The 26,984-nt window shown below is 35.4% G+C and overlaps 2 protein-coding genes and 2 long non-coding RNA genes across 4 annotated transcripts; 1 reads left to right on the forward strand and 3 right to left on the reverse strand.

Annotated features, from left to right (window-relative positions):
- Window positions 1-2,150: 2,150 nt before the first annotated feature.
- Window positions 2,151-4,345, reverse strand: LOC110930526. Its single transcript, XR_002587884.2, has 5 exons — window positions 4,249-4,345; window positions 4,032-4,170; window positions 3,183-3,292; window positions 2,528-2,629; window positions 2,151-2,437 (listed from the first exon to the last, which is right to left on the reverse strand). It is a non-coding gene; the product is annotated as an uncharacterized LOC110930526 (long non-coding RNA).
- Window positions 4,346-5,081: 736 nt separating this feature from the next.
- LOC118481228 lies at window positions 5,082-5,448 on the reverse strand. Its single transcript, XR_004864958.1, has 2 exons — window positions 5,232-5,448; window positions 5,082-5,123 (listed from the first exon to the last, which is right to left on the reverse strand). It is a non-coding gene; the product is annotated as an uncharacterized LOC118481228 (long non-coding RNA).
- Window positions 5,449-5,860: 412 nt separating this feature from the next.
- LOC110932471 (probable alpha-mannosidase At5g13980) lies at window positions 5,861-9,864 on the reverse strand. Its single transcript, XM_035976027.1, has 14 exons — window positions 9,802-9,864; window positions 8,491-8,522; window positions 8,328-8,391; window positions 8,081-8,146; window positions 7,949-8,008; window positions 7,692-7,739; window positions 7,490-7,609; window positions 7,277-7,342; window positions 7,078-7,190; window positions 6,632-6,981; window positions 6,442-6,515; window positions 6,247-6,311; window positions 5,987-6,083; window positions 5,861-5,888 (listed from the first exon to the last, which is right to left on the reverse strand). The coding sequence occupies exons 1-10, from the start codon at window positions 9,862-9,864 to the stop codon at window positions 6,873-6,875; spliced, it is 741 nt and encodes a 246-aa protein (XP_035831920.1). The 3' UTR covers window positions 5,861-5,888; window positions 5,987-6,083; window positions 6,247-6,311; window positions 6,442-6,515; window positions 6,632-6,872.
- Window positions 9,865-10,609: 745 nt separating this feature from the next.
- On the forward strand, window positions 10,610-26,773 carry LOC110930528 (DExH-box ATP-dependent RNA helicase DExH3). The gene is made up of 20 exons (XM_022173843.2): window positions 10,610-11,034; window positions 12,109-12,263; window positions 12,335-12,422; window positions 12,694-12,918; window positions 13,881-13,976; window positions 14,903-15,091; window positions 15,164-15,323; window positions 15,687-15,817; window positions 17,661-17,828; window positions 17,908-18,180; window positions 19,146-19,340; window positions 20,963-21,166; window positions 21,254-21,323; window positions 21,759-21,907; window positions 22,856-23,161; window positions 24,518-24,577; window positions 24,672-24,824; window positions 24,893-25,003; window positions 25,878-26,351; window positions 26,452-26,773. Exons 1-19 carry the CDS (start codon window positions 10,711-10,713, stop codon window positions 26,343-26,345), a joined length of 3,525 nt encoding a protein of 1,174 aa, XP_022029535.1. The 5' UTR covers window positions 10,610-10,710; the 3' UTR covers window positions 26,346-26,351; window positions 26,452-26,773.
- The last annotated feature ends 211 nt before the right edge of the window (window positions 26,774-26,984 follow it).

A 26,984-nucleotide genomic window follows, 5' to 3' on the forward strand; every position in this document is an offset into this window, starting at 1 on the left:
GGCTATTGGCATAATGCCCCACTACGCCACTTTTTGCTATAATGCCCAAGTGTGACTAGGATGCCACGTGTCGGATAATGCCCCATGGTGGGGGCATTATAACAACTTACCACTACACATGGTCTAAAAAACTCTACATCTTTCTCTTTTTCTCTCAAAAAAAGAACATTCATTTTAAGCTTCTTGTGATTCTTGAAGATTGATTTTTTAGGAACTTAAAATGATTGGCTAGCTTAATAAGCACGATATACCGATCTTCTACCGCATCATTCCTACATAAAACACAAATCAGTAAACTCAATCCAAAACCTAACATAACCAAATCAATCAATGCCTAATAAAACACAAATCAGTAAACTCATCAACATGACGGCCACAAAACGCGACAAACTCTTCAACCGAAAGGTAGTTAGGTACGGCGACGATGAAGACGATCGTAGTGCGAGTGGCGACGTTCCAGAGCGTCATGACGGAGGAGGAAGAGGTGAAGGGGAGGTTGCGGAAGAGGTGAAACGACGTCGTTTAGTTCAATGTGTTTGGTGGATGTGGACCAAGGGTTTGATTACTAATTAGGTGTTAGCAATTGATAGCAGACCAAATCCACTCAACATGAGTTAATGACCTTTTACCTGAATTTATCTCTTTTATACAGTATTTCTGGCCAAGTGAGTTCTGCAGATGCTTGTGACAAAACAAGCAGCTCAATTAACTTACAATCTTCATAAACCGGAACTCCCCATTCTTCATCAATCTTTCTAACAATGGTTCGTGGAGACCGGGATCCTTTAGCTAACTTTACGGCCAGCTCTTCGGCTTTGTGTCCACCACAATCTTCTTCTTCTTTTTGTTCAAGCTCTCATTTTTATTAATCTTTTCTCTGTTTCCAGCCGACCGAGTATGTTTCGAGCCGCTGAATAAACCGTAGCTGATGGGGGTAATGATAGAAGCTCAGGTGATGCAGAAATTTGCAAACGGCAAAGTTGTAAGAAGAAGACTGCAATAAGGATGAAATTAAAGGGTAATTATGGAGTGCTGAGTACAAATATTTGATTTTGAAATGTTTAAGGGAAGAGTATGGTGTAATCAATTAGGGTTTAAAGAATATTGAAAAGGGGGAGAGTGAGAGGTTTATTTTAATTAAATATCTTTTTACTTTTTATAAAATAGTCCTTGTATATAAATTATTTATATAATAACCCCTGGAAATGTGAAAAAACAAGTATGCCCTCATGTGCAAGGCTCATGAGTCATGACCATATTTAATCAAAAAATCTGACTGAGTTAGGCTCAAAGAACAAACCGTGCAAAATTTTAAAATCTAAAATACAAAACTTATCAACTTTTATACTAAAGGACAACGTCATTTGGTGTAAACATTGAGTTTGTTTCTTTTAGTTGCCTGAATAGATATCGAACAAAACCCATAGCCCGTGTAATCTCACCAGTAATAAACTAATAACTAGGTGTAGGACCCGTGTAACCACACGGGTAGGTTTAGTAATGATCGAAATCAAATACTAAAAAACAGATTATAATATATCATTTAAATTTTGGTCTTTAGTTCTATATGTTTATAAAATAATGTTAAAGACAGTATGTGTGACCACACGGGTAGCTTTAATAACCATCGAAATAAATAAATGACAAAGTGCATATCTTGTTTTAGAGCATTCTATAACCATATTTTTATTTCCCTGTCAAAGACTCAAATAAAAATAAACTTAATAAACATTTAAAATTAAAAATAAAAAATATGACAACACTAATGCAAGAAATACATTATATTATACATAATCATAAAAGGTAATCAATTTGCTGCCAAAGGGTCGTTAGGATTTACTTAGTAAATACATTCAGTTGATAGCCATCAAATTAAAAAATAATCAGTTCACTCCTAACGGGTCATTTGGATTTGCTTAGTAAAAATATTCAGATGATAGCTAGAAAATGTTGACAGAATACATACATACTTTTAGAACAGCTTTGCTAGAAATAAAATAATACAAATCACAATTCACACACAAATTAAGATCACTTCTTGATCAATGAAATTCACTTCACATAAAACAGAACACTAATGAAGATACATATATATAATCAGCAATAACTTTCAATTCATTAAAATGAACAACTGTAACTATATACTTACAGGTATAAAAAGATTCCACAGGCCTTCTTTCTTTGCAATCTCTTTCAATTTTTCCTCTTGTGGATGAACCGTCCAACGCATGGACGATTGAGCGAGCTTACTGAACTCTTGCTCCATTGGATAAACATGTTCCTCGATAAATTTAATCAGTTTGTCTCTTAAATCCTTACTGTGGAATCGGTGCTAATGACACACCTCTATAACGGACACCATTTTAGAAACCCATGAATCCATAGTCTCTTTCCATTCGGGAAAACCCTCGGGTATAACCGGCTCAGAGTTCAGCTCCTAAACAAACCAAAAAAATGCAAATTCACATCTCTAATTAAAAAAACCAATAATTAGGTTAATTAAAGTGATCAAAAAACTATGATGAACCTGAAACTTGGTTGTTGATGGCCGAGAACCGATTCTTCACAATCATGAAAATCACTTATAAAATGAAAAGGTTAGGACTTATATCGTAATGATTCAAGATACCTGAAAACCAATTTACTCAGTAATCAGTATGCAACTTTTTTTTAACCTAAACTATAATATAATTCATTTCAAATTAATATATAACACAAAGATTTTTACCATATTTTATTGATATAAAGCACATACGAATCATTTCAATAAAAAGGAGGATTTTCAAAGTTGTGAACAAAAGCTAAATAAATAAATAAAACCCTAGTTGTTGCTGGGATCAGAATGAAAAGCAATAGAATAATAATGATTACTGAATATATACATAAATTAAGATCCGATGTTAAGGAATTGAAGGTTGACAATTATGAGCAACAGTAACAATTTGATCAAGACAAAGTTCTAGTGAGATCATTTTATAGTCATCTAAAGTGTTTTCTTAATGCACGTCATTTTATATAAATAATTAAGATTGTTATTGAAATAATATTGATAAGGAAATGCCCAAATAAATTAAAACCATAAACTTCAAAAAGATATACATGCTTATAAGACTTTGGGTCACAAAAATCAGGTCTGTTTTACCAAACCTATATATACATGTTTAGATCGATTAAGTAGATACCTGTTTAGATCGAAGAACACACCAGATTTTAGGCAAGATTGATGGAATCAGAATCGCTTTTTGATAGTTAGGGTTTCAATTACAAATAGCGATTGACCTGCTCATCAATTCTGTAACATAGCAAGCAACATTCAAAACAATGGACCAGAAATTTCTTGATGAAGAAGGTGAAATTAGGGTTTGAATACATCATGTACCAAAACTGGATATAAGTAGATTGTACTGCATTAAAATATTGGATTCAAAACCAACAGTGGTTCAACCACTGTTTTAACCCAACAGTGGTTTAACTCACTGTTTTAACCCAACAGCGGTTTCAAGCACTGTTTTTACCCAACAGTGGTTTCAAGCACTGTTTTTACCCAACAGTGGTTTCAACCACTGTTTTAACACAACAGTGGTTTAACTCACTGTTTTAACCCAACAGCGGTTTCAAGCACTGTTTTTACCCAACAGTGGTTTAACTCACTGTTTTAACCCAACAGTGATTTAACTCACTGTTTTTAACCCAACAGTAGTTTCAACAATTGAAGGCCAGTAGATAACATCGAGCATCCTGTTAAAACCCAACAGTGGTTTAACTCACTGTTTTAACCCAACAGTGATTTAACTCACTGTTTTTAACCCAACAGTGGTTTCAACAATTGAAGGCCAGTAGATAAGATCGAGCATCTTGTTAAGACCCAACATTGGTTTAACTCACTGTTTTAACCCACAGTGGTTTAACTCACTGTTTGACCCACGTACATAAAAATAAGCATTCAAATTTCCTAATTTTTGCATTAAACCACTGGAATAAGAAATATGAATGTTTAGTATAGCTTTACAATATAATCATACTTGTAATACCTTTGAATGCATCATCCTCAGAAATTTACTCAGACAACTTCATTAATTCATTGACTGAAGCTGCTTGGTGGTTACTATTAACAGACTGTCTTTACAATGCATGTATCTCTCTCTTCAATTTAGCAGACTCCTGTTCAGCCTGTGAAAAAGACGAAGGATTTTGTTCATCAACCATAAAAGAACACATATATCAAACAATAACCAAGATTTATATTACCAAGATAAGTTTTGTTCTCAAGGAATCCAATTGAGCATCAAGATCAGAGTTACCAACAGCTTCAATATCCATTGCATCACCATCAGATGCTTCATCCTGCAGACAGATAAGATATTGAATTTAGTACAAAGATATCTGTATGATGATTAAGATATCCAAGTTTTTAACTTCTGGAGACTTTTATATCTCAACTCAGGTTATCAAAATATAAATATATATAGCCTTTCTCAAAGTAACTCTTTAGATCGAAATTTCAATATATATATATATATATATATATATATATATATATATATATATATATCACTACTTTTCTTATGTCACTGCTTCTTCTTCTTGTCAAGCGAGTCGTCGGTTTTCTCATCTGGTACATTCGATGAATTCGTAGACTCAATCGTCGTGTTTGAAGCTTTTTTGCCACACATCTTATTCTGTAGCATTCAATATAATAAAACATAAATTCAGAATACAATGTGAATACAAATCAAAGAATTCAAATAGACTACAAAAATTGTTTTGGCGGATACTAATTTTGCTCAAAACTTAAAGGACATAAAATGCATTTTACCCATTTTTTTAACGTGAAACTTACCTTCTTTAACTCTGGTTTAGGAGGAGTTTCATGGTAAAAACTCGGAATCGGTGTTGCTTTGAACATAAGACTCTTTCTTAACATCTTAATCTCGGCTTCTTGATGTTCCTGGTACAAAAAATGAAAAATAAAATACAATTTCTTGTTATAATCTACCACAAAGGGGTCCACGACCTTTACCTTTAAACAAAAATTCAAAACTTAAATTTACCTTTGTTTTTGCTTGCAGTGTGTTTTTTTCCTCTTCTTTTGCATGGATTTTCTCCTCGAGCTTCGAATACAACTGCCAAAACCAAAAGTTTAGAAACAAAATAAATAAATTAAAGTCATTGAACTAATCATAGTTATGATCCACAAAGTCAAAAGAAAAGTCAATTTCCAACCGCTTTACGTTTTTCGGCTCTTTCGTTACACCTAAAACTAAAACTATATGCTGGCAGGGTTCCCTGTCTTTGTGGCTTCTCATCTCCTGTTGTGGAGCTTCTATTCAACAAAATTAAGGACAAACCGAGTATCTTCACATTCAATTTCGATTTGGAATATAAAGTATATAAGAATATACAAGATGCTGAAGTCTTGTATGAATTCTTTAAACGTGTAGTGAAACTTAAATTAACCTTTGTTTTTGCTTGCATTGTGTTTTTTTCCTCTTCTTTTGCATGGATTTTCTCCTCGAGCTTCGAATAGAACTGCCAAAATCAAAAGTTTAGAAACGAAATAAATAAATTAATATAATCTTAATTATTGTTATTGAATTAATTATAAAATCTGCAAAAAAAAAATGAAAGAAAGATCAATACCATAAGATCCTTTTCGGGTTTGGTGGCTTCCAATGCCATGGGCACAGGTTGATCTTCCTCATCTTCAAATATCTTAAAACTCTCAGTTGACTGTATCGGCTTCAAAACGTCCTGATTTCGATAAAAAGCTTCATTTTTTTAAGAAAACACTCATTAAAATAAACGATGATAGAGATCGACCAAAATCACAACCACATCTGAACCATTTTTTACCACTTACATTATACATACCTTCACTTCGTTTGTCACTTTGAACATACAAAATGCGCAAATTAGATCAAATTAGAGCAAATCACTTAAATAAAGAAAAGATGAAAACTATTCAAAAACTGTGCTGATATGCTACCTTGACCAATGGACTGAGAAAATAGTCCGATCATGATAACCGGACAGATTGTAATCTTATAATGTCCACTCCCCACACCTTAATGGTGAGATCATCACTACAAATTTAAGCCTCAATTATTGAGTTGTTAAAAGATAATGCCCATACTGTAGATGTGTGTCCACTGAAGTCATCATGATAAATTTATTAGATTTGTACATGATGCTACTTAATCAAGAGCATACGCTAAAAGACATGTGTGATTTACTTTAAATTGTCACCTGTTTGATTAACTTAGAGTCTGCACACAATGCCAAGCATCGCTATCACCATCCTCTGCCCAAACCTGAAAATACATGTAAACAATAGCACTGATTAACTAAAAGCACAGGTAAATTTCCCAATTCATAAGGTTTTTAGCAATAACAACCAGCCCGTAAAAATTTATAGTGGCCCGAATCGACAGAATACTTTACCAAACTGATCTCTGCAAGGAAAAATGGACCGTCAAACTTCCGAAGAGCGGATTCCTAATAATCAAAAGCAGCACCTGATCAAATTTCAAAACGTTACATTATAACAAAATGCAGATACAAAATGGCCATGTCACATATTTGATAGATTGATTAATACAAAAGGAGCTTTAACAAAAGTTTTGAGTCATACCAGCTTCTTTCACAACATCTCCTTGTTCCAAGAATCAAGACTTCAAAGAATCAAGACTCTTTCACAACATCTCTTTAAATCTTCTATCTCCATGTTGCAAGAATGAAGACTCGACTTCAAAGATTCTGAAACGGTTTTCGCTTCTTCCAGAGCAAAGACGACTTCTTTGTTTTCACCCTCAAACTTTATAGATAGTATAGATACCAAACTTGACCCATCAATACGTCGACATTTATTGGCATTAATAATAAAAAGAAATGCTTATAGCTAATCCTCGACAGTCGTTACCGACACAAACTGCTTCATTTATAGCTTTTGCGACACCTTTTCCATCATCATAGAGCAATCTCCTGCAAAACAGGTTATTCATTTTTTTAGATATGCATACATACATATATATAGTTGTTAACTGTGAGTGCTAATGACATTATCGAGGAAAGATGTACCTATGAAGCATCAACTCCAATTCACCGTCAACAATGCTTGATCCACCAACGGATCTATCTACCAAAACCGAGAGCTCACTTTTTTCATCTTTTAGGTAAATTCCAAGATTGATCTGGAAAATAATTTAACTTACGTTGAACATGTGTAATCCAGCTCGAGTAACGTATGAAAATTAATCAAAAAGTTAAAAGTACGCACAGGATAATAGTTTCCTGCAATAGGTTGATTCACTTCAAGATCCCAGTCTGCTCTATAGTCTCGAATCTGCCATTAGAAAATTAACTTAAATTATGATTTATGACCAAAAAATGTTTCTTCAAATTCATATGCTTAATGATATTCAATAATATGATAAAAAAATGCATAAATTATATATTAAATATTTGATCAAATAGGAGTACTGCAGCATACCCGTTCAATGAAATCTCGACCGTTAGAATCAGTGTAAAATGTTTGGTTACTCTTTATGGTGGTTGAGATCTTGGTCGCAATCTCTTTCCCAACTCCATCACCAATAGGTATGAGACCCACCTGAAATTAATATTATTAGTGATATGCCGATAAACATGTTCACAAAAATAATAATAATAGTAACAAAGTATGTTGATCTTACAGTGAATTCGACTTCAGCATGTTCCTTATTTTTGTACACTCTAGTGATCTACCCAAGCATGAAAAGAAAACCTCAATATTAAAAATAAATTTATGTTTGATGGATTTTAAAAATATATATATAATAAAAAGGATGTTAATCAAATCATAGATTGACCCCCTCAAAACTGTTATATTCTGTAATATCATTGAACATTATTAATCCGGCACTCGTTACATACATATCATACAACACGTTCATTCGAAGAAATTTTATACCTGCTTCTGCGAGCCAATAGGATATGTACCACTTGGACGAAAAATGTATGCTCCGGATGCCTAAAACAAAATAAAATAAACCCTTATGAGGGAGCTCATTTTTAACAAAAATAATAGTTATAATAAAGTTACCTGTAGCCCCGTCGTTCCATCAAATCCAGCATAAAAGCTATATGATTGCTTCAAAGAGGCATCAATCTTTCATGACACAATATCAGACATGTTAGATACACATTAGCAATTTAAACAATAATCGACTATTTCAAATATCAAGCATAACAAACAAATAATCATATTACATGAAACTTTGTGACTATAACATGTTATTAGTGACAAGAAAATGAAAAATATCGAACGAAGAATATGAAAATGTACTTACTGCGCTTCGACTATTAACATAATGAGAAAGCTTTCCTTCACTTCCGTATGCGTGTAGACCTCTTCTTTAACAGGGGTTAAAGTTGCGCATATTAATTTTTTTTATCAATAAACGTTGTTCAACATTCAAATCAATTTATTTTAAACAAAAATAGACATTATACCTGCTTTTTTGGTACTTGAAATGGTGTATGTGCTAAAACCCAAAGGCTAACATTTCCTAAATAAAAACTAATGTGAATCATGATTGTTCTGGAATAAAAAAAGAATTCGACATCGCTTGAAATAACTGAAAAAGAAGACCATTTTATTTTAAGATTGTGATATACCAAGAGCCCTCTTAAGCCCTAAATTAGCAGGAAAAATTTGGAAATTTCAAACAAAAATTTGGCTAGTCGTTTTATCTAATACCATCAAAATCACCTTAACTACCAAAAGCATTCGATCCCCAACTATAAGGACACACCAAACATAAGGTGTAGGGTTTGATGAATTGAATATGCTCAGATTAGGGTTTGTGATTTGAAAAAACCTAAAAAAAATTGTAAAACCTGGATTACCTGAACTATTTCTTCAATCAGAAAAAGCCCCAATAACAAAACCCTAATTCCTAAAATCCACAATCACAAAAAATCTAATAAACAAAAACAATAACAGTTACCAGGTCAAAAGGTTGAAACAAATCAGCTCCATAATCAGCGGATTAACCCAGTTGCGGCTGACCTTATTGAACCACACCCATATCAATAAGTAAAGATTAAAAAAATCGAAGGTGTTAGGGAAGACGAAGGTTTTTCTGCGACGATTTTCTAGAGAGAGAAATTAGCATAGATTAGAGGATTTCATAATTTCGAACTTGTTGATTGAGATGATTGTAATCGCCGGAGACAGGGTTGAAGATGGATTGAAGGTTGTCGCACAGGTTGATTGAGATCCGGAGGAGGCGATTCAATTGAAGATGGAATTTAGGGTTAGAAATCGCCAGAGGGAAGAAGGAAAATTGTGGATCTGATGTTTGTGATGAGATTGGGCATATCCCCATGTCTTTTTAAAATTCAAATTACCCCCTTTAATTATGTACAATATATTATTTAGATTAATATAGATTACAAAATACAAAAAGGAATTATGACATCAACACTGACACTTGGCATAGCTTAGGAGTTGACACTAAGGCAGATTTACATCAGCCCATTTTCTCTTATTATATATAGTATAGACTAGGTGTAGGACCCGTATAACCACACGGGTAGGTTTAGTAATGATCGAAATCAAATACTAAAAAACAGATTATAATATATCATTTAAATTTTGGTCTTTAGTTCTATATGTTTATAAAATAATGTTAAAGACAGTATGTGTGACCACACGGGTAGCTTTAATAACCATCGAAATAAATAAATGACAAAGTGCATATCTTTAGTTCGTATGTGTTTTAGAGCATTCTATAACCATATCTTGTTTTAGAGATTTACATCAGCTGCTGAATCAACCGTAGCTGATGGGGGTAATGATAGAAGCTCAGGTGATGCAGACATTTGCAAACGGCAAAGTTGTAAGAAGAAGACTGCAATAAGGATGAAATTAAAGGGTAATTATGGAGTGCTGAGTACAAATATTTGATTTTGAAATGTTTAAGGGAAAAGTATGGTGTAATCAATTAGGGTTTAAAGAATATTGAAAAGGGGGAGAGTGAGAGGTTTATTTTAATTAAATATCTTTTTACTTTTTATAAAATAGTCCTTGTATATAAATTATTTATACAATAACCCCTGGAAATGTGAAAAAACAAGTATGCCCTCATGTGCAAGGCTCATGAGTGATGACCATATTTAATCAAAAAATCTGACTGAGTTAGGCTCAAAGAACAAACGGTGCAAAATTTTAAAATCTAAAATACAAAACTTATCAACTTTTATACTAAAGGACAACGCTATTTGGTGTAAACATTGAGTTTGTTTCTTTCAGTTGCCTGAATAGATATCGAACAAAACCCATAGCCCGTGTAATCTCACCAGCAATCAACTTTTTTTGAAAGGCCAACAAACTCAATCCCGAATACTCTCGGGGCACCCACTGGACAAAAGGAGTACTCCGAGAGTAACCCGAGTCCACCACCAATTCCAGGGAAAACCCGGTAACCTACCCGCCCGTAGGCACGACGGTGAAATTTGCGGTAAAACCCGTTTGGCTCAAGGATCCAACCCAGGTTTCCTGAGTCTCCTATCATTGCCCACCAATGCCTCACCCACCGGTAATAACTAATAATCATTTGGCATCCCCTGTTCCACGCAGGCCTTTCTGAAAATACGACAGACGAGAGGTGAATAACCCCATCTAAAACCCTCCCTCCTTCCCTGGAGAGAATCTGAATGAAGTTTTAGATGCCTTACCCTGCAATAATGTTTATGAGAGTATCTCTGAATCCACTGAGGACTAGTTGCCGGCGCCTCCATTTGAGCCCTAGATTCATCATCAGCCCCCTTTTTCATCCCTCATCATCGTCATCGTCATCGCAGCAGCGACTGTTGGTTTGTTGCTCTTCTTCTTCTTCTTCTTCCAGTCACCTGATTAAGAGAAGGGATTCCTCCTACTCGTTACCCTACTTCTACCAGCAGCGTTTGCCCTACGGCCGCTACGCTTACGACGAATATGCTTCCGAAGACGACTCTGACCTTGAACCTCCTCCACACTCCTCTCAAACTCTGGTTAGTCTTATATATTCTTTAAAATCATATCAATTTCTTATAATTCACAGCTGTTTATCATTCACAAACTCACTTTTACCACACAATTTAGCCACCAGCTGCAGTGTTTATGATATATGTTTTATGGGGGTGTTTGGGATTCCTTTTTAACTTATGACTTATCAAAAGTCCTTCTCACAAGTGAGAAGTTAGAATTTGTAACTTCTCAATTTCTCCTTTTTAAAGCTAATTCAAGCCATAAAAGTCCTTTTGAGAAGGTGTTTGGAATTCCTTTTAACCCTAAAAGTTCTTCTAACCTTCTGGGGTAGCCCAGTTGGCCAGCCTCACCCAGTCTCTTCTTGAGGTCACCGGTTCGATTCCCGGCAATGCCCTAATGGGGTGTTGGGGCTCTTCACCGTGGGTAATCACCGCCAGGCAGCTATGGGGCTAAGCTAGCTTGCGGAGTTGCAATACTCCGGCGGATGGGAGGTCCGTGCAACTACCCCCCCCCCCCCCCTAAAAGTTCTTCTTATAAGATGTTTGGGGTTCCTTTTAACTTCTAAGAAGTTAATAAGTCAAAAGTAGCTCCAAAGTAAGTTAATCCAAACACCCACTATGTTTGAGCACCGCTTGCCTGCGGGCGTGCGCATATCATGTGTATATGTGTGGGCCCTCGAGGGGGCAAAGTGAAATTACACTAATTTTAACGTTATTTTACTAATTTTGTGAAAATAACGTTAAAAGCGGTGGACGTTTAATCATGCATCATGTGGTGGTGTTCATCGCCGAAAGACAAAAGACTACATGCACTAATCGGCCTTTGTCCCGATTGGTGAGTGTTATGTGCCTTATGTCCAAGGCTTGATGCAAAACTACTATCAAGCCGGGGTAAGGTTGTCTACATCTTACCCTCCTCAGACTCTACCTTAGCTTTGCTATTGGTGGGAATTACTGAGTATGATGATGATAATGTTTGAGCAAGCCTTTGGAATCATGTAGCCAATTTTAGCATAGAAGGTTTCACTTTTTATAAAGTAGGTTTTGATATTCTATAGTTGTGATTTCAACAAAGATAGATTTAAACTTATATAACAGGGGGCTTCAACTCTTGACAACATTGACGAGTGGCAATGGAAGCTAACTACACTCATTAGGAAAAAAGATGAGCAAGAGTTAGTTTCACGTGAAAGAAAAGATAGAAGAGATTTTGACCAACTTTCTGCACTCGCTACTCGCATGGGATTACACTGGTATCATGTCTTTGTTTTAACTCTTCATTTTTTTTTGTTTCTTTGTCTACTTATACTTATAATCTTTGCAGCCGACAATATTCAAAAGTAGTTGTTTTTAGTAAAGTTCCATTGCCAAATTACAGACCAGATCTCGATCAAAAACGCCCACAAAGAGAGGTAGATTTATATGAAGTTTCTTCTTATGTAATTTTTGCAACGTCATTCATGCTACAAAAGAGAACTTTTAATGTTTAGTGTCAAACTGAAAGTGATACATGCCTACTTGATAACTTATTAGACATACAAGATTCTTCACGACATAAATTCATGCATGTTGTGATACCAATTTGACAAGACTTGGCTAGGATATACTAAGTTTTTAAAATGATCCTGAACTCTATTCTTAGTTGAAAATATCTGGTTAAGAGGTTTGTTTGAATATGTCTAGGTGGTTGTTTCTTCAGAACTACACAGTCGGGTTGATTATCATCTTAAAGCGCACCTTTCACGAAAGTCTGTTGCCAGAGATGGTTATCCAAATAACACTATGACTACATCCCCTGGTCTTAAAACTGATCATGAGCAAGACGAGCCTCATAGAAGAAGTCCTGTTGCAGAGGGAATTCTCAGGCGTAAGAGTTTTCAGCTTCGCAATATTCAACAAGATTGGCAGGTTTATTTCGTGTCTTTTAATTTTCTGCAACTTCATGCATCACCAAGTTCATATAGCAATCCAATGGTTAGGGGTGGAAAAATGGAAACTCTTTCTATTTAGTTTTTTGAATTTTTGAAAGCACACATGTGCTAAATAAGATCTATGTTGTAAAAAGCGCAAAAAGCGTGCGCCTAGGCGCTCGGGCGCAGCAAGGCGCACTTATAGCGTCTGGTGGTAGCCTAGGCGCAAAAATGGGTGGTTTTTTTTTTTTTTTTTTTTTTTTTTTGCAAAAACGGTGCTGAGGCGCAAAAAGGCGCGCGTCTAGGCGCAAAAACGGTGCTGAGCGCAGCGCATAAGCAGAAAACAAAAGGTAACGCAAAAAAAAAAAAACGAAACCGAGTGCGTGCAGCGTGCAAAAGCTGCCTCACGCGGGCCCGGGTTTTCGGACCACGCACGAGTTCAACCAAATTCCAGCTCAGAAACTCATTTTTGAACCCCCCCTGCGCACGGGTAGGACTTGTGGTAAAACATGTCATAAAGCTACAATGGAGTAGTAAAGGCTTTACCTTATAAACAATCACTCGCTTTGTCTTTGACAACATAGAATAAGATTACAGAAACTAAATATTACGAAATCAGTTGAACTTTCTTTAATAAAGAAGTTTAGGAAATTTTTTATGCATTTGATTACAAGTTGGTTGAATTTCGATCTATTTGACTTGTTTCATTTATAGTAAATACTCTAGCTTAACCTGTTACATACTAAGTATAACTATGATTGACCTATTAATAGGTAAATGGTTCTATATTGACATCTCTACCCAAGGTGTACGTAACTGCTTTCTTGAAGGCCCTGTTTTGCTACTCCACAATGACTTATGGATTGTACATGTATATTCTTAGTATATTAGTACTGGTAGATGCTGACGTTATTTTTAGAGCGTGTCAGATCATATTGACATCTTTTTATCTTTCTGTAGGAATCTGCTGAAGGCCAAAAAATGCAAGAATTAAGGAGAAGTTTACCTGCATATAAACAAAAGGAAACATTGTTAAATGCTATTTCCAGAAATCAGGTGGGTTTTACACTCATGTTTTAATTTTAAATAACAACAACAACCACGCCCAGTAAAATCCCACAAATAGCGAAGCTATTGGTAGGGTCTGGGGAGGGTGGGATTTAGGCACATCTCTACCGATGAGGATAGAGAGGTTGCTTCCAGTGAGACCCTCAGCTCCCAAAACACCCAAGAAATAAATAAATATAACATGAGTGGTAACATCCATAGTTATTAAAAGCGTTAAGCGCACTCAAAGCGCATGCCTGGGGCTTAGGCGCAAGGCGCAAAAAAAGCGCGGGCCTGAGAAAAAAAAGCGTACAACAAAAAAAAACATAAAATATTTTTATATAATAGAAAATTAATACTATTCTTCAAATAAAATAAACTAAAGCTATATAACATTTAATATCGTCTATATAGTACCAAAAGTTATAAAAAGCTAGTTTATTAGTGTAGATAAGTAGTTTCGTTAGATAAACGTAGAAATCTAGCTAGAATCTTGCAAGAATTTAGAGAATTTGGCCGAAAACTCTCAAGAATCTAGGAATCTCGCTGGAACCTGCGCGTGAGCCATCACTTGGAGAATTAAAGCGCAATTGCCTTGACTTAAGGCGCAATTGCCTCGCCTCGCTAGGAAATAGGGCCTAGGCGCAAGAGGCGATGGCTTTTAACAACTATGGTAACATCACAAACAACCTATACACATAGTGACATAGATACAAGATAAGAAACGCATGTAAATTCCACCTAACGTAGTAACAAGTAAGCATATATACGACCATACATCACACCTAAATCTCAATTGTAACCTCCCTTAGAAATCCTTAACCTTAATCCTACGATAATTTTTTTATTATCTAAACAGAATACATATACTCTATAACCTTTACGTACAAGTTAACTTGAGCCTAAAATAATTGATTGTATAATACTTTTGGCAGGTAATTGTGGTGTCTGGAGAAACAGGTTGTGGTAAAACGACACAGTTACCTCAATACATCTTGGAGTCTGAAATTGAAGGTGCTCGTGGAGCTGAATGCAGTATTATCTGTACCCAGCCCAGACGAATATCTGCCATGTCAGTTGCTGAGAGGGTTGCAGCAGAGCGAGGGGAGAAGCTTGGAGATTCTGTAACTTTTCTAATCTGCAGCTTTGAATAATATTTATTGTAATAGATGGTAACATGCTTTTATTTTCCAAAGGTTGGATATAAAGTCCGGCTTGAAGGAATCAAAGGAAGGGATACCCGTCTTCTATTTTGCACTACTGGCATTTTGCTTAGACGATTACTTCTAGACAGGAGCTTGCAAGGTGTAACTCATGTTATTGTTGATGAGATTCATGAACGAGGGATGAATGAAGGTAAATGTAAAAGTTGGTGTCAAGATGGAATATGTCAAAATGGGTCCGCTCATTTCTATTATGGGTCTGGTCAGGTCCAGTTGACCTTTAAAACACTTTTTTTTTTCTAATTTGTTGAAATTATTTTTACAAATAGTTCAAGTACGGTTACCATGTACAACATTATTACGGCTATGCAAGTCTTTGACATCAGCTCTTGGCAACTTTCAACCTGTTTGACCAATTTTGATCTACTCCGCTTTTAGCTATTTTTTTAGTTTTGCCAGTTTGAGATAGTTTACTACCGAATTTAAAGGGTTTCATGAGCGGAAATGGCTATCTATATCGTAAACTTTTGCCTGATAAATATTCCTTTCGTGTCAGATTTTCTACTTATTGTTCTAAAGGAGCTCCTTCTTCACCGACCAGAACTGAAGTTAATTTTGATGAGTGCAACCCTAAATGCTGAGCTTTTCTCCTCTTACTTTGGAGGGGCTCCAATGATTCACATTCCTGTAAGTTACTCTTGTTAGGTAAAGGTGGTATTTGCTTTTGTGTTTTAAAATGGATTTCATAATTATTTCAAGAGTAAATTACAAGTTTTGTCCTTTATGTTTGTCCCAAATTTCAGGCGCTGTCCTTTACCTTTAAAATTGATGAGTTTTGTCCTTAATGTTTCAAAATCCTGCACGTTATGTCCTTTAGGGCAAACCCAGTTAATTTTTTTTTGTTAAATCTGGTTACCCAAGGGCAAGTTGGTCTTTTTGCCTATATAATCAAAATTATTTTAATAAAAAAAAAGGAAATAAATTTAGAAAACCAATATTATATTATCACCTGCTTTCTCCCTCTACCCCTTTCTCACCCCCCCCCTCTCTCTCTCTAGATATCAGCCAAGAACCATAGCCACCACCTCCCTCACAGCGACCACCACCGCCCTCACAGCACACCACCACAATCTTCTTTTTCTCCGACACTCTTGCACCATCATCAGAACACCGCAGCCTCCATAATATCGCTGCCATAAAAAAAACCCTAGCTTCGTAGATCGGAAAGATGGTGGTGGTTAGGATTGGGGGTTTTTCGCAGATCTGGACGGTAATGGTGGTTAAGTTAGGCGGTGGTGGTGGAGTGGGTTGCAGGTGGATAATCGGGTGTGGTGGAGGTTGAATCGGGTGTGATGAAATCTGAACGGTAGTGGTGATTAAAACACTTAATTTACCAGTTTCAAAACATTCAAACAGTTCATACTTTGTGTATTTGTTCTTCAAGTTTTCAGATCTGAATCTGAGATGAAGAGTTCTTGATGTTGTTTTGTTGTTCGTTTCTTGTTCGTAAAGAAAAGATAATAGAACGAAAAAGTAGAATATCATTTGCAGGTTGCGTTTGATTCAAAAATCTGAATAGAGTAATTGTGTTTGTTGTTGTTCATCGAAAAGAAGATGATGTTTGATTGATTTAAGTGTTAGGAGAAGCAGAGTTTTCATTGACTTGAGGTTGAATATTTGATTGATTCATTAAGGGTGATTTCGTAAGAAGAAGGGGGCTTGATTCGGTGGAGTCTGGTGGGATGGTGGTGGTGGCGGCAGTGGAGGTCATGGGGTGGTGGTGGCTGTAGAGGTCTGGTGTGTAGTGGGGAGTTTTAGAGAGAGGTAAGTTAAGAGAGAGAGAGAGAGATGAGTTTAGAGAGAGAATGGAGAGATCAGTTTTTTTATATTTTTTATTGATATGTTTTTTTTTACAAAATAGTCCTTAAATATTAATTATTTACACACTAGTCCCTAGAAAGATAAAATGACAAGAATACCCTCATGTGCAAGGCACATGGTCAGATTTAACAAAAAAAAATAAACTGGGTTAAGCTCAAAGGACATACCGTGCAAGATTTTGAAACATTAAGGACAAAACTCATCAATTTTAAAGGTAAAGGACAACGCCTGAAATTTGGGACAAACATAAAGGACAAAACTTGTAATTTACTCTTATTTCAAAATAGTCAGTTTTCGTGTTTTGGTAACAAGAATCTGCCCTTTGACTTTGGATTTCAATTAATGTTTTTTAAAAAATCAGTAAAATTTTTGTTCAAATGTAAAGTTCTTTTAACCAAATTTTAGGTACTTTTACTTCCATATGACAAGCTGGTTATTTAAATTTCACATAACCACTTTCAAATACCCCCTAAGACTAAGATTATGAATTTGCCATTTGTGTTCACAAGTGTCACGTCTTTTTCTGCTCCTTCTAGTTACAATATTTTTGAGTTTGAGAGTTATATGATCCTTTCAAGCATGGTTTGTGTCTATGTTAGTATTTAATGGTTATCTGTATACCTCTTTGGTGTTTCTTTTTTTTTTTCAGGGTTTCACTTATCCAGTTCGGAGCTATTTTCTGGAGAATATTCTAGAAATGACTGGATATAGGTTGTCAGCGTATAATCAAATCGATAATTATGGTCAAGAGAAAAGTTGGAAAATGCAGAAGCAAACTTTACGTAAAAGAAAGAGCCAAATTGCTTCAGCTGCAGAGGTAAGTAATAGTATTGTCTATTTTCCCTTGTATTGATTGTGTTTATATAAGATGAAACATTGTTTGTGGATTGGAACAGGATGCGCTTGAATCTGCTGATTTAAGAGATTTGAATCCTCGGACTAGGGATTCTTTGTCTTGTTGGAACCCGGATTCGATTGGGTTTAATCTTATCGAAAATGTTCTCTGTCATATATGTAGAAAAGAAAGGGCAGGTGCTGTTTTGGTTTTTATGACTGGTTGGGATGATATTAATTCACTCAAGGATCAACTCCTGTCTCATCCGTTATTGGGAGATCCATCTAAAGTTTTACTTCTTGCATGCCATGGCTCTATGGACAGCTCAGAACAGGTAACAACATTGCAGATCATCTCTTTCTTCACATTATGAGAAAGTACCAATGTAAAACATCTTCTGATTGTTAAATAACTTTATATGGATTATTAAAAGTATTTGGTGGCTAGATGAGATGAGCCAGGGATGACAATTTTGACCCATTTGCATGTACATGGTTTAATTGGGGCTGTAGTTTTTAATGGGTATAAAATAGCTGAACGGAAATGGCCTAATGGGTACGTGAGGTGTATTTTTTAATGCATTAAACCTCCCAAATCAGTTTTATGTGATTGTGATTGAAATTATTTAGTTTTTATGATCAAAGTTGTTTTTGGTCAACTTTTTTATATACACTGTTAAAATTGAATATTTGCATGACAAAAATTGTTTTTGGTCAACACAACTTGACTCACCCGTAAAAAAAAGTTACTGTTTTAACCTGCTGGACCCCATTAATCTGTCAGCTGTATATAAAAAAGTTGTATACCACAGTTTAGATAACGTATTATTTCATGTTGTTGAATAGCATTCGTTAATTATATTTTTGCTGTTTACTTTCTTCATATGGACGCGACGATGCCCGTGATGCATAATTTTCTTTCTAACATTTCTTTTATGAATCTTTTTCAAAATCCACTTGGCTCAACAATGGTTGATGTTGGTTGATGTTTAGGAAATTTTCAAGAAATTAATAACTCGATGGTTAACATTAATGCGCATCTTCATTCCAACAATTTTTTCTGTGTTGCTTAAAGTTTTTGGATTCTTTCCATGTCAAAAACTTTGTTATTCCATTACTTATGTAAATGGATGAATAAAATGATTCAGGAGGTTCTGCACATTATAAATACACTCTTGGTGGCTTTGACCAGCCTCCTTGTAAACTATTCTTTCATTAGGTCCATTAAATTTTGAATACTAGTAGTGATATTATATTAGAATGGCTAGCAAGAGTTATCTGATGCTTTTGTTGTGAACAGAAATTGATATTTAATAAGCCTGAAGATGGTATCAGGAAAATTGTTCTAGCGACCAACATGGCTGAGACAAGCATCACCATTAATGATGTAGTTTTTGTTGTCGATTGCGGAAAAGCAAAAGAAACGTCCTATGATGCACTCAATAACACTCCATGTTTGCTTCCGTCCTGGATCTCAAAGGCTTCTGCTCACCAGGTTAGTGTTATTGAGAACTAAGTATTCCCTCTTGTGATTACAATAAATTTTATTTCAACATGTCTAATGTTTTTTAAAAGTAATTTAGATGGTTTTATGTGTCAAGAATACACTATGGCAGCTTCTGAGCTGTTTGAATCATTTGAGCTTTCCCTTTTCAGCTAGTTCTCCCCCTCACTAGCTTTGTTTTAAAAGGCGTGATATTCATACAAGATTTGTAAATTAGTTCTATGTAACATTTTCTTTCTTGTTAATCCTCAAACATCCAAAAATAAAATAGTAAACAGTTTAATACTACAAAAAGCATGGCTTGCTCTATTGGTTTCTGTATGTACAGCTAAAAAGCTTAGGAAACTAAACATTATAATACGAAAGAAAAAAAAATATTTTCTATATTTTTTTATTTAAGCCCCGCTTGCGGTATGCGCATATAATGTATATATGTGTGGGCGCTCGGGGGCAAAAGTGAAAGTGCACAAATTTTAATGCTATTTTACTAATTTCGTGAAAATAACGTTAAAAGAGGGGGATGGTTAATCATGCATCATGTGGTGGCGTTGATAGCCGAAAGACAAGGGAGTACATGCACTAATCGGCAGTTGTCTCAATTGCTGAGTGTTATGTGCCTTATGTCCAAGGCTTGATGCAAAACTACTATCGAGCCGGGGGTCTCACTGGAAGCAGCCTCTCTATTCCTACGAGGTAGAGGTAAGGCTGTCTACATCTTACCCTCCTCAGACCCTACCTTAGCTTTGCTATTGGTGGGATTTACTGAGTATGATGATGATGATATTTTTTTATTGTTTCAAGTCTCTTTTCACATCACACTTTAAACCATCTCTTGTTCTCTGTCTCTGTTTCTTTTATATTTTCTTTGTTCTTAGTTATAAACTTCACCGGACCAAAAGTGAAAGCAAGATTCCCATTATCAGCAACAATCAACCATAAAAGAAAAAAAAAACTGCGGTTGTTTTTCTCATTGCTCTCACCCCCTCCCTCCCTCCTCCCTCCCTCCCTCCCTCCCTCATACCGACGACTACCCCACCTATACAAGAAGCGTTTGAAGCATCTGCCTTAGGTGAAATCGATCGTAAGGCATGCTTTTCTAAACGAAACTCTTTAGATCCGATCCGGATCGTCCATTCATATGAAATCTCTAATCTCTATTTTTCTAGCACGATGTCCCGCTTGTGTGATCTGATCTCTTTTAACTTTTGGGAAAAACTGATGGTTGGATCTACTGCTTATCGAAAATGAAACTGTCTTAACCAATGTTTTAGGATTTATATGGAACTTGAAGGGTTGACTTTCGTGGTCACTTATTAAAGAGGAGAGGGAGTACCGGAGTAGTAGGATTCTTGGCTTTAAGTAGCTTCATACTAGAGCTTGTTAAATGGGCGAGTTAGGGCGCTGTGTAACCAACCAGTAGAAAAAGCTGTGCTGTTATAGTTGACTAGACTTGTTTAAATATTTTTGGATGACTCTGTACCTGACCAATTCCCATTCAAACCGTTAGAAATTAAACGTAACCTGATTCGATCCATGTATAAGTACTTGACACAATTTTCAGTTTTACATTTGTTAATATTATGGGAGCTCATGACGCTTTTCATCTGTTGTAGAGGAGAGGAAGAGCAGGCCGTGTTCAGCCAGGTGAATGCTACCACCTGTATCCCAAATTTGTATACGATTCTTTTGCTGAATATCAACTGCCAGAACTGTTGAGGACACCCTTACAGTCTTTATGCCTCCAAATTAAAAGTTTACAGCTTGGTAGTATTTCAGACTTCTTATCAAGGGCCCTGCAGCCACCTGAACCTTTATCAGTAAGTTATTCCACAACTATTAACTATCCTGCTGATTTGTGTTTCTGCTTATTATTCCTAACACAATAGTAAAATGGCTAATTACAGGTTCAGAACGCTATTGAATACTTGAAAATAATTGGGGCCCTAGATGACAATGAAAATCTTACAGTGTTAGGTAATAATCACTCGTATCCTTATTGTTTCCATATATTGAAACTTCCTTATAATATGCTCACTGAAACTAGAGATGGCAATTCTGACCGATTTTCTTATAGATGTGCGGATAAAGGTTGTGTTTTATCTCTTAACAAGTCAAACGGGTAATATGGGAAATATTAGCTAAAGTCAGATGGGTTGTTTGGGATTAAAGTTGCCCAAAGTCCTTTTTTTTAATTCACAAAACCTCATAAATTATTTCACTGAGAAAGTTGGTTTATTATTGAAATACCCACAAGTTATTAATAGAAAAGTAGTTGTCGATAATTAAAGGTTTGGGGTCAACCCTTACCCAATCAAACCTCAACTGTTTCAACTGACCTGTTCATATTGCCATCACTAATAACAAGCTTTCTTAAACTTCACATACCTAACATAGTTGCTTTTTCCGCAGGACGTAAGTTGTCAGTACTTCCAGTTGAGCCCAAACTTGGTAAAATGCTAATATTAGGGGCTATTTTCAACTGCCTCGACCCAATAATGACCGTTGTTGCTGGTTTAAGTGTCCGAGATCCATTTTTGATGCCGTTTGACAAGAAGGATGTAAGTACCGTTCTCCGTTTGGTTGTCAGAGTCTAATTTTTGGAAATCTATATTGCTTGAAAACCAACATGGTGGATCAAGATTTTTATTATATTTAGCTGTTAATTTACATAGCAACTTCTGTGACAACTTGTGAAGTGGGACTCGCTCTGTTTATGAAATCCATTGACTTGTGCAAATTCCTGTCTTCGCTTCAGTAATCTAGTTTTCATTGATTGACCTCAGAAGTCAAATCCCCCCTCCCTTTTATGAAAGTACGGTGTAACTTGTTTGCTATTGTGACATGTGTATAATTTCTAATGGTGGTAATATGGGAGGGTCGGGGTGGAAATTTTTTAGCGCTGATTGAAACTGCTGGGGCAAAATGTTTGATCTATGTATATACACACATTCATAAATACACACACATATAATATATGTATGTATGTATAGGGAAAGGATCATGAGAAAACTCTTATCAAACAATTGATATCTGTGTTGAATTTTTTATGAGGTGTTGTTTTTAGGGTTTAATTTTTAGAGTTAAGGGGTTAGCTTTTAGGGTTAGGATTTATTTCTTAGGCTTTACGGGTTAGGGTTTAGTAATGGTTAGATAAAGTTTTCTAACAAGGAGTTTTCTCATGATCCCTCCCCAATGTATATGTATGAATACTACATATAAATTAGGTGTTACCAAAGGTATATAATAAGATAATAATCTGTTTTTTAATTTATTTATTTATAAATAAAGTTGTTTATTAGGAGATCATACAACCTGGGCGACTTTTGACCCAGTTGAACCTTTTTTTCACCTGTTTTGATTTTAGCAAATTTATATTGAATTTGTTTGATCTGATAGAGAAATTTATAAACTAAATTGACCCATTTACCTATAAATTTGGGTGAGTGCCATATTTCAGCTCGACTACATTGTTCTAACTTTAAGTTTGATTTATTTCTCTCCCCTAGCTTGCTGAGTCAGCAAAAGCCCAGTTTTCTGGAGGTGATAACAGTGACCATTTTGCTCTTCTGCGTGCTTATGATGGTTGGAAAGCTGCTGAAAGACAACAGTCAGGTCAAGAGTATTGTTGGAGGAACTTCCTTTCTTCACAAACCCTAAGAGCTATTGATTCTCTTAGGAAGCAATTCTATTATTTGCTTAGAGAGAGTGGTATGGTTGATAATCTGGAGAAATGCAACACATGGAGTGCTGATCAACATCTTATCCGAGCCATCATATGCTCAGGGCTGTTCCCTGGAATTTGTTCCGTTGTGGTCAGTACTCCTTTTCTTTTCCTAGGGCTAGACAAATGGGTGGGTCAGATGACGAGCTAAAACGGGTAATATTTAGTCGGTCTGGATTGGGTTGTGCTGACTAGCATCAGTTTTATATAGCATTTATTTATTTCATGCTTAAGTGTGATTACCATTGTTAATCTAAACCATAAATATTTAGCATTAAAATACACTTTACAAGTTTGGTGGTATCAATGGCCATTTTCTAAGTTACAGTTGGAAAAGGAATATTCAATATCTATTTGGGGTGGCAAAGTTTTAAGGATAACTAAACAAAAATACTTTCTTTTGGTGATTGTAGAAAGTATATGATCTCCCTCACCATGGGAAAATACAAAAGCACAATCTTGTTTTTTACTGTTTATATTCAGTTTTTTTACGCCCCGCTTGCGGTATGCGCATATAATGTATGTATGTGTGGGCGCTCGGGGGGCAAAAGTGAAAGTGCACTAATTTTAACGTTATTTTACTAATTTCGTGAAAATAATGTTAAAAGAGGGTGATGGTTAATCATGCATCATGTGGTGGCGTTGATAGCCGAAAGACAAGGGAGTACATGCACTAATTGGCCTTTGTCTTAATTGCCGAGTGTTATGTGCCTTATGTCCAAGGCTTGATGCAAAACTACCATTGAGCCGGGGGTCTCACTGGAAGCAGCCTCTCTATTCCTACGGGGTAGAGGTATGGCTGTCTATATCTTACCCTCCTCTGATCCTACCTTTGCTTTGCTATTGGTGGGATTTACCGAGTATGATGATGATGATTATGATTTTTCAGTTAACCCCAAGAATACTGATTCTTTTTTCAATCTGCAACTAGCTTTCAAACCTCTGGTTGTGCCATCGGTGTGCTACTTCACTGCTTTAATTATTTTCTATCTATATAGCTTATATTTATTTTGTTAATAATCATCATCCTAAACTGTGGGTTACATGATAATCTTACAGACTCCAGCTGAAAAGTTTTTTTTATGCCTGTAATCACAGTAACTGTATCCAACAGCTGTCTGTTATACGAGAGCACCTCGTTTCTCTATAGTGACAGTACATCTATGTGCTATTTATGTTAGCCATGCTCTATTATTGGTTTCAAAGTAAGGATCCAAAGGAGGTTTATATGTAAAAGAGACGCAACTTGATAAAAATGTTGATATGTAAAAGAGTTAAAGAGATGCAACTTCTAGCTGCACATAAAGCTTATTTAGTTGTTCGTAGATCAATCACGCTTTTTAAAACCAACGCTCTATTAATGAACAATTTTTTTTTTTTTTTTTTTTAAATCAGTGTATTGGAATATCTGTTATATACATATGGAGATGAATTTGTTTTTTTGCAGAACAAAGAGAAATCAATATCTCTGAAAACAATGGAAGATGGTCCTGTATTGCTCTATTCAGTAAGTTTATATTTCTGCTTTGATTTTGAGAACAACGTGCAATTAAGTCTTTGTGTAATTTGAATTGTATTGTATTGTATTGTATTGCATATAGAGTTCCGTTAATGGGCAAGAATCAAGAATCCCATATCCATGGCTGGTATTCAACGAAAAAGTGAAAGTGAATTCCGTCTTTCTACGAGATTCAACAGCTGTGTCGGATTCTGTTCTTCTTTTATTTGGAGGAAGTGTTACAAGAGGCGGTCTGGTAATTATTAAGTTTCTTCTTCATTAGTAGTCCAATTTTTATTTATTTATTTAATTGTTGGGAAATAGGATGGACACTTGAAAATGCTGGGGGGTTACTTGGAATTTTTCATGAAGCCTGGCTTGGCAGCCACTTATCTTGCCTTAAAGAGAGAGCTCAATGAACTCATTCAGTTGAAGGTAATTGGGTTTGTTTTAATCTGTTACCTAGAAATTGCGGCATTTTTTATGAAGCACTTTTGTAAATTGTTTACTTTCTCTTGATCCATTTACCCACTAGATCCTTAGTGATAAAATTTAAAGTGAATTGAGTTGAAATTGCCACCTCTCCTCTACTGTATCTTTTTTCTATCTTCAAAACGTTGACTTGAAATTTGGTCAACTTTAATTCGATAGTCTCTAACCGGCAGAATTAGTCGAATTTGGAAACTTAACTAAACTGAAATTGGTTAAACATGTTTTGAGTGTTTGAAAATGCTTCAAAGTTTCCCAAGGTGTTTATCAAAATCTCAAATTTGATTTATTTACAAATTAGTTACTTGTTTAATAGAGTAGTTTTGTAATCATATTTAATACATAAATAATAATAATAATATGTAAATTTAGATTTTTAAACATGTTGACCACTGGACCTGACTCGAATTGACCCCTATTAAAAACTTGACAAGTCGAGTTGAGAAGGATAGTTGGCTCGGTCTGGACTCGTTATGTATTTTTTAAATATGTAAAAGTTATTCTCGTATACATACATAATACACACACACACATTCTATATGTAATAAAAAATATATGATTATTCAGTTAATTTTTTTTTTTGGATAAAGTATTCAGTTAATTTTATCCTGTCTTTATATATAACATTAGGTAAATAATTATATATTCGTTATATAAAATTATAGTTATTATTTTTGTATAAATAGTAGGCTTGTTTAGGCTCACAAACTCGCTTAGTGATGCTCGGGCTCGAACTGGAACTCATTTATTGTATGAGCTTCAGCCGAGCACGGGCTCAAGCATGTTTTAGAATTTACATGCTCTTTTTTTCCTCTTGCAGCTTCTGAATCCCAAAATGGACATAGGCCAGAACAATGAATTCCTGGAGTCTCTAAAACTATTGATATCCGGGGATCGCTGTGAGGGTAGATTTGTGTATGACCGTAAAGTAACGCCGGTTTCAAAAAATAGCGGGAAACAATCTGATAAAAAATCCGCAGCCACTTGTGGCCCTGAAGCCGAGAATGAAAATTCCAAGAATCACTTGCAAACGTTACTTCTAAGAGCGGGTCATCAACCGCCTTCCTACAAGACAACACAGTTAAAGAACAATAAGTTTAGATCCACTGTGATTTTCAACGGTTTGGATTTTGTTGGGGAACCATGTGGTAGTAAAAGACTTGCAGAAAAAAGTGCCGCATCACAGGCTCTTGAGTGGTTAACGGGTGAGACCCGATCTTCACAAAAGGCAATCGACAATATCTCAACATTACTAAAGAAAAACAAAAAGAAGAGCCGAGTTCACTAAAACCAGGTATATGCACAAAAAAGTCTTTTATTTATTAACTCTTAAATTTAAACGGATTAACCTAATTTATATTAACCAAAATCTGATTACTTTCATGCCGTGTTAGGAACTGCCGTTCCAAATTTTCCATTGTTTAAGAGGTGCAAAAGTAAAGACATACATGCCTGCACCAATAGACGGAATTCAAACTACCGTGCCAGGAAAGGCGAGGCGAGGCCATACTAACATATTTCTGGTGGTGATGTTTTTGGAGGTTAGGAAAATAGTGTCCCTAGTTATAGTATTGTTTTATTGTTGTTGATTAGTTATATACTTGGGTTTAAACTCGTGTCTTGGAATTTGTAATTATTTATTATATCACAATAAATAGTTTCAAAATCATATTTCTTATGAACTGAATCAAACGACCATTTACCTATGGTTGATTTTATGAACTGTTACTAAGAATAATAATAATAATAAGAGTTAAATGCCATTTTAGGCCCTGTGGTTTCATTTTGGCAGTTTAGTCTAAAGGTTTCATTTTTCTCCCGTGGGACCAAAAAGGTTTCACCGTTGCCATTTTAGTCCACTGGGTTGACTTAATCTATTTTTTCTGTTAACTAGAAGGGCAATTTGGTCATTTTATATGTAATTCTG

Source organism: Helianthus annuus, chromosome 8, assembly GCF_002127325.2.
Source record: "Helianthus annuus cultivar XRQ/B chromosome 8, HanXRQr2.0-SUNRISE, whole genome shotgun sequence".
Classification (NCBI taxonomy): domain Eukaryota; kingdom Viridiplantae; phylum Streptophyta; class Magnoliopsida; order Asterales; family Asteraceae; genus Helianthus; species Helianthus annuus.

What these genes read in the sequence shown, in the direction of transcription:
- LOC110932471 (XM_035976027.1), bottom strand. Translation starts at nt 9,864, where the DNA reads ATGTCTGCATCACCTGAGCTTCTATCATTACCCCCATCAGCTACGGTT. An exon ending in ATGGAACGACGGGGCTACAG is followed by an intron (nt 8,009 to 8,080) that starts GTAACTTTATTA and finishes ATTTTGTTTTAG; the next exon opens with GCATCCGGAGCATACATTTT. An exon ending in GTCGAGATTTCATTGAACGG is followed by an intron (nt 7,343 to 7,489) that starts GTATGCTGCAGT and finishes TTCTAATGGCAG; the next exon opens with ATTCGAGACTATAGAGCAGA.
- LOC110930528 (XM_022173843.2), top strand. Translation starts at nt 10,711, where the DNA reads ATGCCTTACCCTGCAATAATGTTTATGAGAGTATCTCTGAATCCACTG. An exon ending in CACACTCCTCTCAAACTCTG is followed by an intron (nt 11,035 to 12,108) that starts GTTAGTCTTATA and finishes CTTATATAACAG; the next exon opens with GGGGCTTCAACTCTTGACAA. An exon ending in ACTCGCATGGGATTACACTG is followed by an intron (nt 12,264 to 12,334) that starts GTATCATGTCTT and finishes TAATCTTTGCAG; the next exon opens with CCGACAATATTCAAAAGTAG.